Genomic DNA, 18,431 nt, shown 5'->3' with positions numbered 1-18,431 from the left:
CTGCCCCGACCTCCGCTTCGTCGGCGCCACCGCCCGTAGGCCCATTCTGGCATCCGCCGCCGCCGATTGCGACGTCTTCTTCGAAGACCTCCCCGATATCGATTCGGACGTCGTCGACGAGTGGATCATCCGCGGCTGCGACGGCGGTCGGCTCCTCCTATCCTGGGGCCGGTACGCGTCCCACCTCGCCGTCTACGATCCCCTCGCGCGGACTGCCACCTTCTTCCGCCCATCCAGTGCCTTCCGTGAATCCCACATGGTCAGGTACGCGATCACCGTCAACGACGCCGATGCCTCGTTCTGGGTCGTCGCCATGGAATACAGCAGGTCCTCCGCCGTGTTCTCCTCCCGCACCCGCAAATGGACCGTGTTCGGCTTCTACGAGGGAGAGAATCTGTACTACTACCGCTTCTACCACAGCGACGGCGTGCCCGCCGGACGCTTCGTGTACTGGCGTTCGAACCGCAAGAACAAGGGCCGGATCTTGCTGCTCGACATGACCACCATGGAGTGGACGGTCATCACGCCGCCGTTCGCGGCAGGGGAGTCGTACTGCGTCGCCGACATGGCGGAGCACGGCGGGCTGTGCCTCGTGTCCAGCAGGGACCAGATCATCGAGCTCTGGGTCCGCAGCAGCAGCAGCAGCAGCAATGGCGGATCGCCGTGGCTGCTCAAGAAGACGATCTCACTGTTCGATCGGTTCGGGCACCTGAAGACGCTGCGGCGTGAGGAGTGGATGAAGAGGGTGCGCGTCCTCGCGGCGAAGGCTGGCTATGTCTACATGGAGTTCTGGTCCATCAGGAAGCCCAGCTCGTATCTCCTCGTCCTCGATCTCGACACCATGAAGCTGGAGATGTTTCGCTACGATTCGGACGAGCCTTTCAGGGGTCCGGCATTTCCCTTCTTCTTGCGTCTGGCTCCCCTGACACCAACCCCGGATGAAGCCAGTGATCTTCATGTTCCATCTGCTTGATGGAACTTCTTAATAGGTAATAGGGATGTCAATGGGTAAATACCCATCGGGTATTGGTACCCCATACCCATACCCACCAGCAAAATTTTATACTATCAAAATAACCATATCTGTCACGGGTAGAAAAATTTTTCCATACCCATACCTGCTTGGGTAAATCTTATCCGTCGGGTCACTCATATACCCGCAACAGTTTAAAATAATCTAAATTGTATAATTTTCATATAGTATATTACACTATATACGAGATACTTAAGACATCACACATTCATATAGTATGGTGGAAAATGTATGGATGGTTTAGATACCTAGGGTTTTGGTTAATTGGTTTAGGCTAATTTGATATTGGGCTACGACGTACATTTAAACTTGCGGGTATTTATTACCCATGGGTAAACGGGTATGGGGATCATAAGAACGTTTCCGTACCCGCGTACCCATCGGGTGAAGGTATTTGTCCGATTACATACCCACGGGTGATACATTTAGTTCATACCTGTACCCTAATGGAGTAAATACCTATCGGGTCTCGGGTCACGGGTCCCCGTTGCCATCTCTAATAGGTAATGGTGTTCTATTTAGTTTGCTTGTCAGATCGCTTTTCTTCAGTTTTCAGTTAGATTCTGGACAAATCATTCTTTTGTAGCATAAGCACCAAATTCTGGACAACTGGATTGGTATCTGGCTTCAGATGTTTAGTTTAAAAACTCACTTAGAAAGGTTATTACTCATTCGTTCCAAATTGTAACCATTTCTGACTATGTATGTGGATATCCATTTGTTTAGTTCTGAATTTCTGACTGCCAATGATGGACAATCACATATCCCTTTTAGGACAATTTTTGGGATTCTAGATATGGTAGAATGGAATGTGCTAATGGCTTCATTTTCAGAGGGGGGTAACAGAATTGGATGGGTGTCTGAAAAGTCAGAAACTGTTCTTCCAGAATTCTATGCAATGTCATGCCACATAGATGATTTACCAACCGACGGATAAGCAAACTTTAGAAATGTAGGCTTGAAATAAAAATGTAAGTCTGTATTATGGCATTTATTCAGAGAGTCATTGCATGTTATTTAGACGAGAAGGAACTGTTGATCATACCCCTTTTCTTCTTGTCATCTGGCAATCTTTGTGTGGCTTGCATGAAAGCTGTTCTGGGTTGGGCTAGGATTCCTAATGATAGTTCTTATTTCAGATGTCAATCTTTGTAATTAGACTATGTTTAATACTTTAAATGTGTGTTTAAAGTTTTGATGTGATATTTTTGTAAAATCTTTTTGCAAACTAAACAAGGCCTTAATCTGATCCTTTACAAATTCATTTTCTTTCTTACAGTCCTGGAACATTTTACTTCTACTGGTGGACATGGACGGATAAAGTGGTGGCGTTCATTCTGCTGTTGGAAAAGTGGATGCTATCTTCAGGAATCCAGCTAGCATATGTGTAGTGTTCTTTTGGTTTCAGTCTGTGTTGGATAGGGTAGTGTTGGCTTAATGTTGTCTAAGCTTTTGGCTATCGTTGGAGTCTTGGAGATATGTTAGCTGTCTAGTTAAGCTGGTAACCCAGCCTTTTATGTTAGCTTAAAACTCTTATTCGGCTTTCAGTAGAAGCTGGGTAGTACTAATTATCCTTTTTATCAAAAAATTAAGTGCTCAAACATAGTGTATCAAAAAAGAGAGGAAAAAAAGTAATTACTTGTCGCAATAGCTGCAAGCCTGTAACAAGAACTGAACATGATCAGTTGAGTAGGTTCCATTACGAACAGGATTTAGACACATTGCCATGCAAGAAAGCACTTTGAGCAACTCGCAAGTCACCAAACGCTACTCTCTTGGAAACAAGTTTCAGGATGTGATGCCCGTTTAGTTCCAATTTTTTTTTAAAAAAAACATTACATTAAATCTTTGACACATAAATGAAACATTAAACATAAATAAAGAACTAACCGCAAAATTATGGAGGAAATCGTGAGACGAATTTTAAGTCTAATTAATCCATGATTAGTCATAAGTAATCCACGTATGCTAATGATAGATTAATTAGGTTTAAAAGATTTATCTCACGGTTTGCAGGCGAACTATGAAATTCAATTTTTTCATTCATGTCCAAAAACTTATTCTAACATATGGTCAAACGTCCGATGTCACACCTAAAAGTTTTCTTCTCGTGAACTAAATAGTGCCCAAATACACCGTCATGCCTACTACCAACAAACTATAGGTTCTAGGTAGAATTTGTCTAAATACTTTATTTTACATGAATTAAAATGTATGTCTCAATTGCATTATATTAAGATCATACGTATGTTTTTAAAAAGATTTTTGGGGGTGTTTGTTTTCCTCTGACTTTTTTCGCTGTCACATCGAATATTTGGACACTAATTAAAAGTATTAAATATAGACTATTAATAAAACCTACATCATACTCTTGGACCATTTCGCGAGACGAATCTAAGCCTAATTAGTCCATGATTAGCGATGTGATGCTACAGTAAATATTTGCTGATCGTGGATTAATTAGGCTTAAAAAATTTGTGTAATGAAATACCCTTTATTTATGCAATTAGTTTTGTTATCGGTCTATATTTAATACTACTAATTAATATCAAATATTCGATGTGACAAGCGAAAAAATTACTAGATCCAAACCACCACTTATTTAGCCCATATTTAATATACACGTGCCTTCGTTGCACGGTGGATGATACGTAGACATAAACTTTTTTATTGAATATAACTAAGATAGGTATAATTACGAAATGTTGATAACATAAACTTTATTTTAATTAATTAATTTTATCATTAAATGTCACCATGTTACTAATCATTAGCAAATGTACGTTAATATATGACTTAAATCAAATTAAAGTGTAATTGGACATATTTTTTAAAGTGATTTATCTCACATATAAAATTAAATGATGTATATAAATATTATCGTACCGTGTTAGCACAGAGTTTGATGAAAAACTAGTTTTGCAGTTGTCACGGCCGTCAAATTTGTCAAATGTGAGTGAGGCTTTGTTCTGTAAAAACTTTTAAAGAAACATCACATCGAATATATAGACATATATTTAAATTATTAAACGTAGTTTAATTATAAAAATAAATTATAGATTTCGCCAAAAAACTAAAAGACGAATCTTTTGAGCCTAATTAATTCATCGTCAGCACATATAGGTACTATAGCACTTATAACTAATCACGTAGTAATTAGACTTAAAAGAATCGTCTCATGATTTTTTCGTAACTATATAATTAATTTTAATACTCATATATATTTAATATTCTATTTAGGTGTCTAAAGATTGGATACATGATGTTTTCGAGAACGAGCCCGAGTCAAACCAGAAAATTCCATTTTTGGCGCCAGAAAATCGCTGGAATAGTTTTTGGCGGCAACCTAAGGTATTTCGCACGAAAATGGCAGCTGCATATAAATATGTGGAACCAACCGTGCGCGAGAAGGAAGCGTGAGAGAGAGAGAGAGGAGATGGAGCCGTCCTTGAGAAGCCAGAGCGGCGGCGTCGAGAAGAAGCCGATGACCTCGCCACCGTTCGACGCCGTCGGCGACGATCTCCTCCGCGAGGTACTCCTCCGCCTCCCCAACATGGCGTCGCTCCTCAGCGCCGCCCTCGCCTGCAAGCGCTGGCACCGCGCGGCCTCCGACCCCGCCGTTATGCGGCGCCTCCTCCCGCTCCGCCGCCCCCCGCTCGTCGGCTTCATCCTCACCGACCGCGGTGACATGCCCGTCCCCCGTCCCCCGTCCCCCGCCACTGCCCCAACCTCCGCTTCGTCGGCGCCACCGCCCGTAGGCCCAGTCTGGCATCCGCCGCCGCTGATTGCGACGTCTTCTTCGAAGACCTCGCCGATATCGATTCGGACGTCGACGACGAGTGGCGCATCCGCGGCTGCGACGGCGGCCTCCTCCTATCCTGGGGCTGGAACTCGGCCCACCTCGCCGTCTACGATCCCCTCGCTCGGACTGCCATCTTCTTCCGCCCATCCAGTGCCTTCGGTGGATTCGTCCACGTGGTCAGGTACGCGATCACCGTCAACGACGCCGACGCCTCGTTCCGGGTCGTCGCCATGGAGGACAACACAATCTCCGCCGCCGTGTTCTCCTCCCACACCCGCAAATGGACCGTGTTCGGTTTCCACGAGGGAGCGGATCTGTGCTACTACCGCTTCGATCACAGCGACGGCATGCCCGCCGGACGCTTCGTGTACTGGCGTTCGAACCGCAAGAACGAGGAGCGGATCTTGCTGCTCGACATGACCACCATGGAGTGGACGGTCATCACGCCGCCGTTCGCGGCAGGGGAGTCGTACTGCGTCGCCGACATGGCGGAGCACGGCGGGCTGTGCCTCGTGTCCAGCAGGGACCAGATCATCGAGCTCTGGGTCCGCAGCAGCAGCAGCAGCAGCAATGGCGGATCGCCGTGGCTGCTCAAGAAGACGATCTCACTGTTCGATCGGTTCGGGCACCTGAAGACGCTGCGGCGTGAGGAGTGGATGAAGAGGGTGCGCGTCCTCGCGGCGAAGGCTGGCTATGTCTACATGGAGTTCTGGTCCATCAGGAAGCCCAGCTCGTATCTCCTCGTCCTCGATCTCGACACCATGAAGCTGGAGATGTTTCGCTACGATTCGGACGAGCCTTTCAGGGGTCCGGCATTTCCCTTCTTCTTGCGTCTGGCTCCCCTGACACCAACCCCGGATGAAGCCAGTGATCTTCATGTTCCACCTGCTTGATGGAACTTCTTAATAGGTAATGGTGTTCTATTTAGTTTGCTTGTCATATCGCTTTTCTTCAGTTTCAGTTAGATTCTGGACAAAAATCATTCTTTTTAGCATAAGTACCAAATTCTGGACTGGTATCTGGCTTCAGATGTTTAGTTAAAAACTCACTTAAAAAGGTTAGTCCTCCGTTCCAAATTGTAACCATTTCTGACTATGTATTTGGATATCCCTTCCTTTAGTTACATAGCCAGAAATGCGGATGTTTTGGAAGAGGGGAAGTATTTGATATTAGTTCTGATTTCTGAACCTAATACTCCAGTGTTTGGTTGCTGACTGCCAACGTTGGACAATTGATCACTTTTAGGACAACTTTTGGGATTCTGGATATGGTAGAATGGAATGTGCTAATGGCTTCATTTTCAGAGGGGGAAATTAGAATTGAATGGTTGTTTGAAAAATCAGGAATTGTTCTACCAGAATTCTATGCAATTGCATGCCACAGATGGTTTACCAACCAAGGGATAAGCAAACTTTAGAAATGTAGGCTTCATAATTCAAATAAAAATGTAAGTATGTATTATGGCATTTATTCAGAGAGTCATTGCATGTTATTAGACGAGAAGGAACTGTTAATCATACCCTTTTTTTTTCTTCTTGTCATTTGGCAATTTTTGTGTGGTTTGCATGAAAGCGGTTCTGGGTTGGGCTAGGATTCCTAAGGAAAGTTCTTATTTCAGATGTCAATTGACATAGGTTTCCATCAAGTATTCATCTGATCATTTACAAATTCATTTTCTTTCTTACAGTCCTGGAACATTTTACTTCAACTGGTGGACATGGATGGATAAAGTAGTGGCGTTCATTCTGCTGTTGAAGAAGTGGATGCTATCTTGGAATTTAGCTAGCATAGTGCAGTGTTCTTTTGGTTTCAGTCTGTGTTGGATAGGGTATTGTTGGCTTAATGTTGTCTGATCTTTTGGCTATCGGTGGAGTCTTGGAGATCTTTAGCTATCTAGTTAAGCTGGCAACCCAGCCTTTTATGTTAGCTTAAAACTCTTATTCGGCTTTCAGTAGAAGCTGGTTAATACTAATTATCCCTTATCAAAAAATGATGTGCTCAAACATAGTTTATCAAAAAGGAAGTGCTTGTGCTGCAACAAGAACTGAACATGATCAATTGAGTAGGTTCCATTACAGACACTTTCAGCAACTCGCAAGTCACCAAATGCTACTCTCTTGGAAACAAGTTTCAGGCTGTGATGACAATCAAATACTACTACTGCCAACAAACTACAGGCTCCATGTACATATTCCAGACTCTAGTTACAGGTGACAAATTTAACAATCCGATGAATTCCACAGCCAACCGCCCAGCTATCTGTCATTCTATCACACAACAACTGTGTAGATTCCACGTAAGTTACAACACATTGTGACAACTTATGTGTCAAATCGTCTCAACTGCCGGCTCTGAAAAAAAAAAAGAGCTCCAAAATTCCCTCAAAAAAGTCTGTACCACGAATTCATCCGGGTACAGCAGCCTGCACCAAATTACCATGAACTCTGCCATTTGTGTTTCCTCATCATCTACGTCCCATGTGGAATATGGGCAGCTATATATTTATCTGTCGCTGATCATGCATAGGTAACCACCCCCAGCATTCCGCTCCAGTGGGTACCTGGTGGCACCTTTCATGTACTCCAGGTGCTTCATGGCAGCATCACGAACAACAGATCTTTTCGGCGCCTTCCCTTTCTCTCGCTTCTTTATCATGGTGCAAGTGCTCAAAGGGCCACTGCTTCCAGCCCCAGGTCTCCTATAATGCAATTTCCAATGATGAAATTTCAAGTTATGTAACTTCTGGCATAATATGTTATCTGACTAATTTAGTTAATAAAGAAGTGAAGGCCACAAACTTACCTCAACAGCTTCTCAGCAGCAACCCAAGCAGCTTCAATGGTCTCCTTGGTAGGAAGCCACTTTATTACTCTGCCAGGATCACCTCGCATAGGTGAGTGGATTTTTACAAGCTGCACATATTTTTAAAAATCAGTAAGTTATATCTCTTCAGATGATAACATTGAGACTAAGTAATAATCCCTCCATGCAGGATAGTTTTATTAGTTGGAACTGATAAACTCACACCAAGACATTCCATCATTTGATAATATGCTCTCCCATGTAGTGGAGTGTGTCCCTTTCTGGACTCTGAAAAGTACCTTGTCCTGAAAGATCATCACATCAACTGTAAGCAGATCTGCTGATCAACATACATTGCGTTTAGTATGTAAGGTCGATAGCACCAACCATTCCTTGTATCCTGGGTCTACTGTAAATCCATACATGTCGACACTGTCACAGATAGACAGAGCGAATTCAAGAGCCTTAAGACCAGTTCCTTTAGCAGAGGAACCAAATGATGTGCCTAGCATGAGGTATACTGGATTGGTTATTGGAATTTCCTACATAGCAAGAGTTCCATCAGGTAGGTAAGAAAACACAGAACATATGTACTCAAGGTACCGTAATTTCTTAAATAAGGTAGTTAATTACCCGAATCATTTGGTTCATGATATCATGTATTGTTGTCTTGACAATCAGTGCTTCCTTTTTTGTTTCTACAACCATAAAACTTAGCATGCTTTATCATGCCAGTATCTCACTCAATTGGAAAACAGGTGGCTGACAGACCTACCATCTAATTCAACAACTTTATCTAGTGCCTTTGCAGATCCTCTGTTAAGAAGGCGAAATGTGCTCTTTGTCCCAACATATTCTGTATAGTTCTGCAAAACAAACTTTATTCAGTTCAATTCTAAGTGAATCAAAATAAAAGCAGCAAACAGAAGTATCCTGAAACCTGGATGGGTGCACCATTCTCTCTAATAACGACATCATAAGAATCAATTTCATCCCCAAATTTAGTTTTGAGAAGATCCCCAGAGTTTCCAACTACAGCACAACTACCAAACTGCTGAGGTGTATATGGTGGTGTCTCAGGCAGAACTAATGAAAGCTTTTCCATGCAAAGAGTCCTGTTCTGGCACTTGTTCCTGCATACTCAAACTAAACATGCTCAGTGATCTGTTTGCGGGGTTAACCATGCTGCAAGTCTCCATGAAGTATTATGTGTACCCACAGAAGGATTCCTTTATTGATCCTGCGCCATGCATACTCCTCCCAACCATTTGGCAACGCATCAATGTACTCCTTTGTGAGTATTGTTGTGCTCTTGCGGACCTAGGAAAATGAGTGACCATAACTAATACTGTGATAAATCTGGACAATAATGCATCAGAGTTTGTGATACAGTGTTTACATAGTGAGCATTGCCATAATTTTGCATATGTCAGTTGAATGAATGCTAACCTGCTCCCATGAGGCCACAGCTTCACATAGATTGAACTCAAATGATAAACCTTCAGGTTCTCCAGTTTTTGGATCTTTCTGCAAATATCAGTGCATAAGAACTAAGCAAACAAACACAGGCATCACAAAAGGTGGTCCAAGTATGCGAGGACTATCATTCACGCTAGTGGCAATTTTCAGAAGCATAAGGTAGGATATGATGCAAGTAGAGAGCATGAATTAAAAAAGCCTTTGCAAACTATGTCATGACTACAATTGAAATGGGGGAGGCCTGCATCGAGAAGAAAATTTCACATGACATGTGCACTTACCCACTTAGAATCTGTGTCGCCTGGGTACTGTATTACAACTCGACAGTAATCCTCTCCTGAAATTGCTTGCAACCCTAGCCCATTTGCAGCCTGATTATTTTAGCACAAGTACGCATTAATGAACTTTATATAAAGATGGTCAAGTCACCAGCAACAAGATACTAAAAAATTTCCTTTGTGAATATTGATAAGGATACTTTTGATAGCTCAGCTTACATACTAAGACAGTCTAATGTATTGCATGCTTTTGAGCAAACAATTACCACGATAAATCAAGAATTATGAAGCAACAACTAATCACCCTCCCAATTCTCCATGAATGTGGGAAGCTAATGGCCCAAAATCTCACAATGTAGCACCTAATTTCTCACAATTTGGAGTATAAGGCAACCGAATCCTAATTGCTCGTAGAGCGGAAAGGAATTAACAGCAGAGACGGATCACGAGACCGTACCACACACTTGCTGAAGCCGCTCTGCAGCGCGCCGAGCGCCGCCAGGTCCGCATCCGAAACCCTAGCGCCGCCATCTGCACGCATCAATCCCACCTCAGAATCTCCCACCCGACACGTAACCAGAAGCCAAAAAAAAGAGAGAGAAAGCGCATTACATGAGGAGAGGCCGGAGAGGTAGATGAGGATGGCGGTCACCCCGGAGAATATGGCGGCGACGAGGGCAAGGGGGAGAACCCGCATGGTGGCCGGAGCAGCCAAGCCCGCCCTAGCCGCCGCCCGCCGGTCGCCGGAGTCGGGACGCACGGGAGTGAGAGGGAGGAAGCGGACGGCGCGGCTCAGTTTGCAATTTGTGAAGAGTTCGAGGGGTTTTTTCGCATATTGCACTTTAGTTAGTTTGGGCCGTCTCTCACTTTGTTTGTTGGGCCTGGGTATTGGGGCTTAGGCATTTGGGCCTTCTTCTTCTGGGCTGCCTTATCTTAAAAAAAAAGGAACTAGTGTATTGTCCATGCGAAATGTATAACATCACAAATACAATCATACAACTTTCATTAATCAAAATCAAGTCACCTGAAAGTAATTAGTGATCAATCGAGATGGCAGGAGTCAACGGAGAACCAAAGGAGTCTCTAGAAGCAGCCTACCAAAAAAATAATAGTGTTTCGTCCGTTTATAAGACGTGTTGATTTTTTTTTTAAAAAAATAAAATTCTGTAAATTTGATCAAAATTATAGAAAAACATAGTGACGTTTTCAACATAAAAAATGTACTCGCACAATAAAATTAATGGTCTATTTAACGACACTAATTTAATAGTGCAAATGTTGTTATATTTTCTATAAATTGATCAAACTTTAAAAAGTTAAACTTAAGAAAAGTAAAAACATCTTATAACATAAAATAGGTGGATAAATCAGGCATACACTTTAAGAAAAAATCTATTCATACTCACATCTCCAACCCGAAAGCAATGCGACGAAATGCTTAAAAGTTTCCCCATTGAAACTCGATGCCTTTTCAGATGGTATAACAAGACTCGAGAGAGAGACGCGATTCTCTACCGAAATGAGCAAGTTGAAGGGCTTACGTCTAGACTTCGTCACTGCGACTCTGCGAGTCCATGGCAACGAGTAATTACCGAAAACGAAAGCGAGAGTAAAATTCAGTCGGCACGTTTCCTGAAACGAAAACCAATTTTCTTCCATGGTTTTTCCTCTCTCTGAACTTCTGAATCTTTCATCTGATGGTCCAAAAGAACCATCATGTCCTGCATCCAGCAATCACAACTGGCTGGATCATGGTCCATGGATGGGTGTTCGGTTGGTTGGTTGGGGACAGGAGAATGGAATGGAGATTGCATTTGACGTCAAAATGGGCGGCCAAGCAAGAGAGAGGTCAGAAGGAACAGCCTGTCATGGCACTGACAGGTCAACATGTGTATATATTTTCCATGGAATGGAATTTAGGTGTTTAGTGCTTTGACATTTCCAGTATTTTAAGGCCACAATAATTCCATGTTTATCCATTTTATGAAAACAATTCTTTGCATGTTCATCCTTGAGCTGCTGGGACATGGAACCTATCAGAATTCAGATCAATTAGAGAGCATGGGCTACCAAATTCAGCCTCAGGCATTGCCTTTTTTTGGGGGGGGGGGGGCAAATTTGCTCAAGAAATGAATGCTTAATACACACAACTGGTTGCCAGACCCACAATATTGAACACACTGCACAAACTATTGAGCAAGCCATTTCAAGAATTATTCCTTCTATTTCTAGTGGTTACAAATTACAGCTATATTTTTCTTGTTGCTGCATTTTACACTCATCATGATTGGGCAACAAGGCCCTTTCTTTCATGATATAGCAGCAAACAAACATCACCAACTGAACATCAGACAAAAATTCAGGCCATTTACAGGAAGAATTGTCATCGGCTCCATCCAATGTCTGGATCACCTCGCCTTTGTGGCATGACCATTGGTCCTTGATCCACGACGGGCATCAGGGCGTGGTGATGACCGCTGGTGTGCAGTGGTGCGGCCATGGCTGCGATCCCGTGATGAGCCGCTTCCTCTTGTGTCCCTCGCTCGGCTCTTCATCGATTCGATCTGTTCAAGCTTCTCAAGAACTTCCTTCATCGAGGGCCTGCTCCTGGGCTCACCTGCCAGGCAATTCAGTGTCAACTGCGCTGCCTGAAGCGCTTGTTTGGAGTTGTACTGGCCTTCAAACCGGGCATCCATGAGACGCGCAAGCTTTCTCCGGTCCGCCAAGTAGGGCTTCGCCCAGTCGACAAGGCTGAGTTGCCCATTTGGACGGTTGGGGTCTAGTGCCCGCTGACCGGACAACATCTCTAGCATCACAACTCCGAAACCGTAAACATCACTCTTGACATATAAATGACCTGGTCATGGTTTAGAGCATGCAGTTAGATGCGAGAACAACCATGGACAGCTAAGAAACTAACTACAGTAATTAAGTTCAGAGCTAATAACAACCTGACAATGTATTATAGAAATTTGAGTTCTGAATTTCATGTGGGATGCAAAACTAACTAGTAGCTGTGAAATATTAATGGTGTGAGTTAAGGGAAGTTGGGTGCGCACTGTGTCAATATTGTTTTTGTGGAAAGTGACATTAGGCGAATATCCATACATAAAAAGATGGATCATACACTGGAGGAATGCATTGTGTGCTAACTCATCCATATCTGACCCAAGATGGAGCCCCACAGTCACATGTATATGCTTGTTTGGACTCTGGACTAAGTAGTGCATACCCCACTATTCTATATATTCAATGACATGGTATTGCTTCCTTTCTAGTTAGGCAACATTCGTCTTCACACTTGACTTTTATTCAACATTCATGGAATAGTTACATCGTCTATTTGTCTGTTAGTCCATAATCTGATTATACAGAATGCAGAGGGAGCATGCGTCCAAAATGTAGATGATATGATTGACAAGCGTAAACAGTAAATTTGGGCATTTGAAGACTGAGAAGTCAAATGCCATGTATATTTCTATTTCCGTTTGTACTATGACTAAAACATGCAGTGATGATAATGAACTGTAGGGTTGGCATAAGGACACATTACCAGTTGCTACATACTCCGGAGCTGCATATCCGTATGTGCCCATCACCCTTGTTGTGATATGTGAGTTGCTGCCAGTTGGTCCAAGCCTAGCAAGCCCAAAATCAGAGAGCTTTGCATTATAGTTCTGCCAAAGAATGTTGTCAGAATTTGAACTCAATAATGAGAAGGCTGTAGTCACAATTAATAGCAGAAAGCTTACTGCGTCTAGAAGGATGTTGGAAGCCTTGAAGTCACGGTAGATGACTTGCTTCTCTGATGCATGCAAGAAAGCAAGTCCTCGAGCTGCCCCAATGGCTATCTTCAGCCTCAGTTCCCATGTTAGTGGAGGACATCCTTCTGAAGAAATAAAGAAGCCAGTTTCAACATCAGTATATTTCAGTCGAGTGACCACCCCAAGATATTCACACACCATGCACTTATATGTTTGCAGGTTTAGAATTTATGCCACTGCCTGTATTGCAGGGGCAAAAAAATGTAGTGTGCATGAGTAAGGTAAGAATCCCAATAATTTCAGCAAAATGCCTAAAAGAACTTCATTTATGATATATTGATACAAACAATTAAAGGCAAGCCAGTTATAACTCACTCTTGAAAAGATGGTTCTCTAAGCTCCCTTTGGCCATGAATTCATACACCAGCAGAAGTTCCCTGTCCTCCCAGCAGTAGCCCAAGAGCTTGACTAGGTTTGGGTGCGAGAGCCTACCCAGAAAGTTTATCTCTGACTGCAGGTAGACATTGAGAAATATAGAAATTATTAATGTTGACAAAACAATGGAATCTGTTAGAGTCAACTAAGTTAATTAAGTAGTATATCTTGTTAAAGTTTGGAAGGACATGTGGGAGATAGCTGTAGTGTTTTGCCTGAAATACCAAAACTGACCCAGAAAAACAACTACATTGTGATAAACATTTGCTTTATAGGATGCTTCTGGTCAAGAATTATGAAGAGTCTAGTATTATAGCATTTCTAGAAATATGGCTCTGGTCAGCATTGGGCTATTGGAAGTTTAGCACTACCCAGAAAATAAATGGCCATTAAACTATTACTATTACAGTTTATAAACCTGACAGTCAAGTCATCATAAGTTAAACAAAGCATAAGCATGAGATGACAACAAGGAGAAACTTCAGAAGCATAGTGATTTTTTTATCTGTCCATTAATGGTGTATCGCCAGAAAGTGATCCCATCCTCTAACTTATTATATAGTAGTAAGCTCAGCTCATAGGTTCATCAAGAGCAATCAAAACTAAAGTCAAACCCCATAAGCATTCAAGATTCCTAAGCTCATGCTAACCAACTTGGCATCCTGCAATTCAAATTTTCCTTTTGTCTTTCTAAACAAAGAACCTGATTTTACCTGCCATTCCTCATAACCTTGCATGCTCTCTGAGTTGAGCTTCTTGACAGCAACAACCATGCCGGTGCCGCTCTTCACAGGGTTCATTTTCTCATCCACCCATCCCTTGTACACCCTCCCAAAGCCTCCCTCCCCAAGGACACTGTCCGGCCTGAAGTTCTTGGTGGCTGTCCGGAGCTCAATGAATGTGAATGTCTTGAGGTTTGGTGCCTCCAGGATCTGGCCCTCTGGGTACACCCCCACACCCTCATCAAATCCACTGCTCGTGCCGCCGCTGCCGGAAGACGCCATGAAGCTGCTGCCGACGGAGGACAGCTTCCCCGTGGTGCTGTTGCTGGTGGTGACGCTGCTGCTTGTCTTGGAGGTCATTGTCCCTGTAACACCAAACAACTCACGTTACCTTCTAGCACTGAGTTTGACTATGGCAGAAATATGTGAAAAAAATGGAGGATTCAACCAAAGTTGGGATTCTTTTTTTCCTCTTTACTAAGGTAAAAGTTAGGATTGCATGATGGTTATATTTCTGAAGCCTGTATGATTCAGGAAAAGGGGAAAAGATATAATTTAAAGAAGAAACTAAGAAAGTACCAATCTTGAACAACTATGTCACTACTAATTTTGTACAAAGAACAAAAAAAATTCTTTCTCAACTCTCTACTACCATGCCATGTCAGTACTAATCCTGTACAAAGAACACAAAATCCTGAACTACGACAAGTTAATAAACAAGTCCTTGTGATTCTTATAACTTACCACCCCAAAACAATTAGGTGGAGAACTATAATCCTGACCTATGAGAAGAGAACTATTCTAAAGAAAACATCTTGGTGTGTTGGAGCAAAGGCCAAAAGCTTGATCATCAGAAACCAAGAAACCTTCCCCTACAGGACAGGCCCAACTTGCAGGATCCAACAACTAAACCAATCGCCTGTCCGCATGGGAAATCACAGAAGAAGGAAGACGAAACCAGAGTTCTTGAGGCAGATAGATTCTCACCTGGGCTAGACGGCCTGAAATCCCCCGACACATGATTCTTCCCCGAGCCACCACAGACGTTCCCCATCTCTCCCTCAGCCAAGAACGCACCAGGTCCAGGAGGAGGAGGGAAAGGAAGGCTACCTTGTGGAGAAGAGAGCCCAGGAGAGGAAGGAGGAGGAGGAGGAGGAGTAGGGAGAGGGGAAGGAGAAGTCAAGGGGGCTTATAAAAGTAAGCGGACTGACTGCAGAAGGGAGCTCGAGCTGCAGGAAGTCTCCGGTTTCTTTCTGCGTGTGGCCTACCTCTCCCGGACTGAAGAAGCCCGCGTTTCCTTCCAAATGCAAAATTTCTTTGCAACTTTCCATGTATTTCTTTACTTTACTGGCAATTTTACTTCACCATGATACAGTGTTTTTGCCCTAAATATAGATATATATGCAACAGTTTGCACTACAGGTAGGTTCATTGAATTATCCCTTTTTATGGACAGTACATGTATTCAGTAAAAGAATTTCCTTTCCTCTAAAAGAGTAAATTTTTCACAAAATTATGTATACTTTGACCAAACTATGATAAAGCTACGAACCTATAGATATATGTCACAAAACTAGATATTAACATTAATTTTATTATAAAACTACCGATTTAAGGCCTAATGTTACGAAACTATGCGTGAATTGTTAAAGGGTCGATTGTTGCCCTTTTCAATTAAAAGTCAAACAACATATTTATAAATAAAAAATAATTTATGAATAAACTTTCATGTATGTGTTCTTAGTGATCTAAAAGAAATACTGAAAAATAAATTACGATAAAAAAATTTAAACCTAACTCTAAATTTAAATTAAAAAATAAATTTTAGCTTACAAGCATAGATAGAAACAAAAAGATGAGGGTTGTTCAATATGATTAGAAGAAGTAACTCACAAGGGAGCATTTCCAAATGCAAAAGTGGTGGTTAAAATGATAATCGGTCAATATTCGGAAACAAAACTATTAGGGGTGACAATTTTTGTGCCTGTGTTTAACAACAACAACCTTTATAGAATAAGACAATTGTTAATGACTTGGGGTTTTGTTGGGATGTGGCAAGAATTGGTCCAAGGCTCCGAGGCACTGTCTGCTGTTGGTTTGTTTGACCAGGCAAGCTAGCCAGGGCTCCTTCGTTATATACTGTATATTTTTTAGATGGAATTGATGATTTGATTTACGCTGATTTTAAAGGCGATGGAAGAAAAATAAGATGATGATGATGATAATGTAAACGAGGAATCAAATTAGTGAATAGTTATTATAAACATAGAAAATAGATTAATACGATTCTTAAAGCAACATTTAGATATAATTTTTTGGTTAAATGCGTATCATTTAGTATTAAGCATGCTCACAGAAAATGGGAAAATTTTTAGTCCCCTTTCTCTGGTACCGAACGCAACCTATTGTTCTTGCAAGTCCTTTCTTTGGAGTAGGAGAGTGATTAAGCAGGAGCTATATTGATGCATGAGATCATTGGAATTGACAATAGTACCACTCCTCTGTGCTAGACTTTGTCAAAGTATTGTGTTTTCTTGATTTATCAGAAGTGTCAAAGTGAAGTACTGTGACCTTGCTGGTCTAAGAGTATAGACAAATCTAAAACCATGCATGTTTACATCAATACATCATGAACCACAAATAACTATGGCTATGGTATTCTTGCTTATGTATTCACATTCAGTTGTAGAAAGAGGATTGAGTTATGGGACTTTTGCTTAAATAAAGTACAACTTTTGACTTAGCCTCCTAAAGTAGGGAATTAATATACCATTAAAATGGATCAACAGTTATCAAGTCAATTGAAGGAGATTATAAGAGGCACACCATCTTAGTTTTCACACAAACACTTGGATGGTATATGTTAGACAAAAAAACTGGTAAATGTATTTTTTATCTCATTAATTTCTGCTATTTTTGATTTTTACCACGTGTTTTGGTCAGAGAGCTATTCCACTTTATGGTTCAAAACAGTCCGATATCTGTAAATATCCAGGTGACTATGACGCAAAGAAAATATTACCGTCAGGTTTACTGGTTTAAACTAGTACTACTACTACTCTCTCTCTTCTATAATTTTGGTTGTTTCTAAGGTCAAATTTCTAAGGCTTTGACTATCAATAATTTTTAAAAACATTTAGTTTAAAAACACTGAGACAACATATAGAGATGGGTCTTTAAAAGTGTTTTATGAAAGGTAAACATTTTATTATATTCATAGTCAAAGATAAATTTTGAAGATCTTGCTGTTGTCACTGTAACAAGAATTATCATACTAGAGAAAGTTTTTGTTAAAGCAAAAAACAATTTCTTCAAGGTTTGTACGGTTTCCTGCCCATTGGAGTTCCTATTACAAAAGAAAAGGAAAGGACTCTATACAGTATTCCTTACAGGTGACAGCTGCTAGTTGGGTCATTTTTTGGTTTTTCAAGAAAAAAATCGAACGGTGTATTTATAAATGAAAAATAATTTATAAATAAAATTTTTATATACATGTTCTTAGTGATCTAAAAATAAAAATAAAAAAAACTTTGATGAAAAAAACCTCCAAAAGTCAATTCTAAATTTTAAGTTAAAATTTATATTTTGGCTTATAGGCATAAGCATAAACGAAAAGATACGAAAATTTAATATTTGCATTAGTGCAGCACAAACTAGCACATATGGAACCGTCCTTGATAACGACTGAGAAAATTGACTGGCAGCAAAAGTAAAGAATCTTCCTTTTTATCTCCCTATCTTGGGATTTGCTATACAACAGCTATTTATAACTTGATATGAGAAAGATCTCCTTACAAAAATAAAGTTAAAGTGATGGAAGCACTAAATCCCATTCATCACAAAAATAATGCTTCTTATATTTGTTACACAGAATCTATGATTTTGCAACTGGCAAACTAGAGAAGTGCTCCATCACCTGCAATACAGATATAGCTGCTACTTAATGTTGACTTGCCCTAAAAGTGACAACTTGCAAAACTGCTGCATTTGCAGAACATATGAAGTGAGAAAAACAATGTGATGGTTTCTGAATCGATTGCGGGGTTGACAGAACATTTTGATAGAAGTTGACATTTAGTATTTCTGAATCGATTGTTGGGTTGACAAAAAACCACG

General features: G+C 41.5%; 2 protein-coding genes and 1 pseudogene across 2 annotated transcripts; 1 reads left to right on the top strand and 2 right to left on the bottom strand.

The window, feature by feature from the left end:
• The first annotated feature begins 4,469 nt into the window (after window positions 1-4,469).
• Window positions 4,470-6,867, top strand: LOC102707094 (annotated as a pseudogene).
• Window positions 6,868-6,960: 93 nt separating this feature from the next.
• On the bottom strand, window positions 6,961-10,150 carry LOC102706816 (sialyltransferase-like protein 4). Its single transcript, XM_006648175.3, has 12 exons — window positions 10,007-10,150; window positions 9,852-9,925; window positions 9,398-9,487; window positions 9,087-9,164; window positions 8,857-8,957; window positions 8,578-8,770; window positions 8,413-8,503; window positions 8,271-8,335; window positions 8,025-8,179; window positions 7,861-7,942; window positions 7,638-7,747; window positions 6,961-7,533 (listed from the first exon to the last, which is right to left on the bottom strand). The coding sequence occupies exons 1-12, from the start codon at window positions 10,089-10,091 to the stop codon at window positions 7,338-7,340; spliced, it is 1,320 nt and encodes a 439-aa protein (XP_006648238.1). The 5' UTR covers window positions 10,092-10,150; the 3' UTR covers window positions 6,961-7,337.
• Window positions 10,151-11,565: 1,415 nt separating this feature from the next.
• On the bottom strand, window positions 11,566-15,461 carry LOC102708585 (probable serine/threonine-protein kinase PIX13). The gene is made up of 6 exons (XM_006646728.2): window positions 15,303-15,461; window positions 14,307-14,680; window positions 13,534-13,669; window positions 13,147-13,283; window positions 12,948-13,071; window positions 11,566-12,251 (listed from the first exon to the last, which is right to left on the bottom strand). Exons 1-6 carry the CDS (start codon window positions 15,367-15,369, stop codon window positions 11,803-11,805), a joined length of 1,287 nt encoding a protein of 428 aa, XP_006646791.1. The 5' UTR covers window positions 15,370-15,461; the 3' UTR covers window positions 11,566-11,802.
• Window positions 15,462-18,431: the final 2,970 nt, after the last annotated feature.

The sequence above is a fragment of the Oryza brachyantha genome, chromosome 2 (genome assembly GCF_000231095.2).
Source record: "Oryza brachyantha chromosome 2, ObraRS2, whole genome shotgun sequence".
Taxonomy (NCBI): Eukaryota; Viridiplantae; Streptophyta; class Magnoliopsida; order Poales; family Poaceae; genus Oryza; species Oryza brachyantha.
The sequence above is the reverse complement of the archived record's forward strand: the minus strand, read 5'-3'. Positions and strand labels throughout refer to the sequence as shown.

Excerpts from the sequence above, each read along its gene's own strand:
- LOC102708585 (XM_006646728.2), bottom strand. The coding sequence starts at position 15,369 with ATGGGGAACGTCTGTGGTGGCTCGGGGAAGAATCATGTGTCGGGGGAT. Across the intron at positions 14,681-15,302 it reads TTTCAGGCCGTCTAGCCCAG|GGACAATGACCTCCAAGACA; the intron begins GTGAGAATCTAT and ends TTGGTGTTACAG. Across the intron at positions 12,252-12,947 it reads TCCGGAGTATGTAGCAACTG|GTCATTTATATGTCAAGAGT; the intron begins GTAATGTGTCCT and ends AACCATGACCAG.
- LOC102706816 (XM_006648175.3), bottom strand. The coding sequence starts at position 10,091 with ATGCGGGTTCTCCCCCTTGCCCTCGTCGCCGCCATATTCTCCGGGGTG. Across the intron at positions 9,165-9,397 it reads GCGACACAGATTCTAAGTGG|AAAGATCCAAAAACTGGAGA; the intron begins GTAAGTGCACAT and ends TGATATTTGCAG. Across the intron at positions 8,771-8,856 it reads ATCAATAAAGGAATCCTTCT|GAACAAGTGCCAGAACAGGA; the intron begins GTGGGTACACAT and ends TTGAGTATGCAG.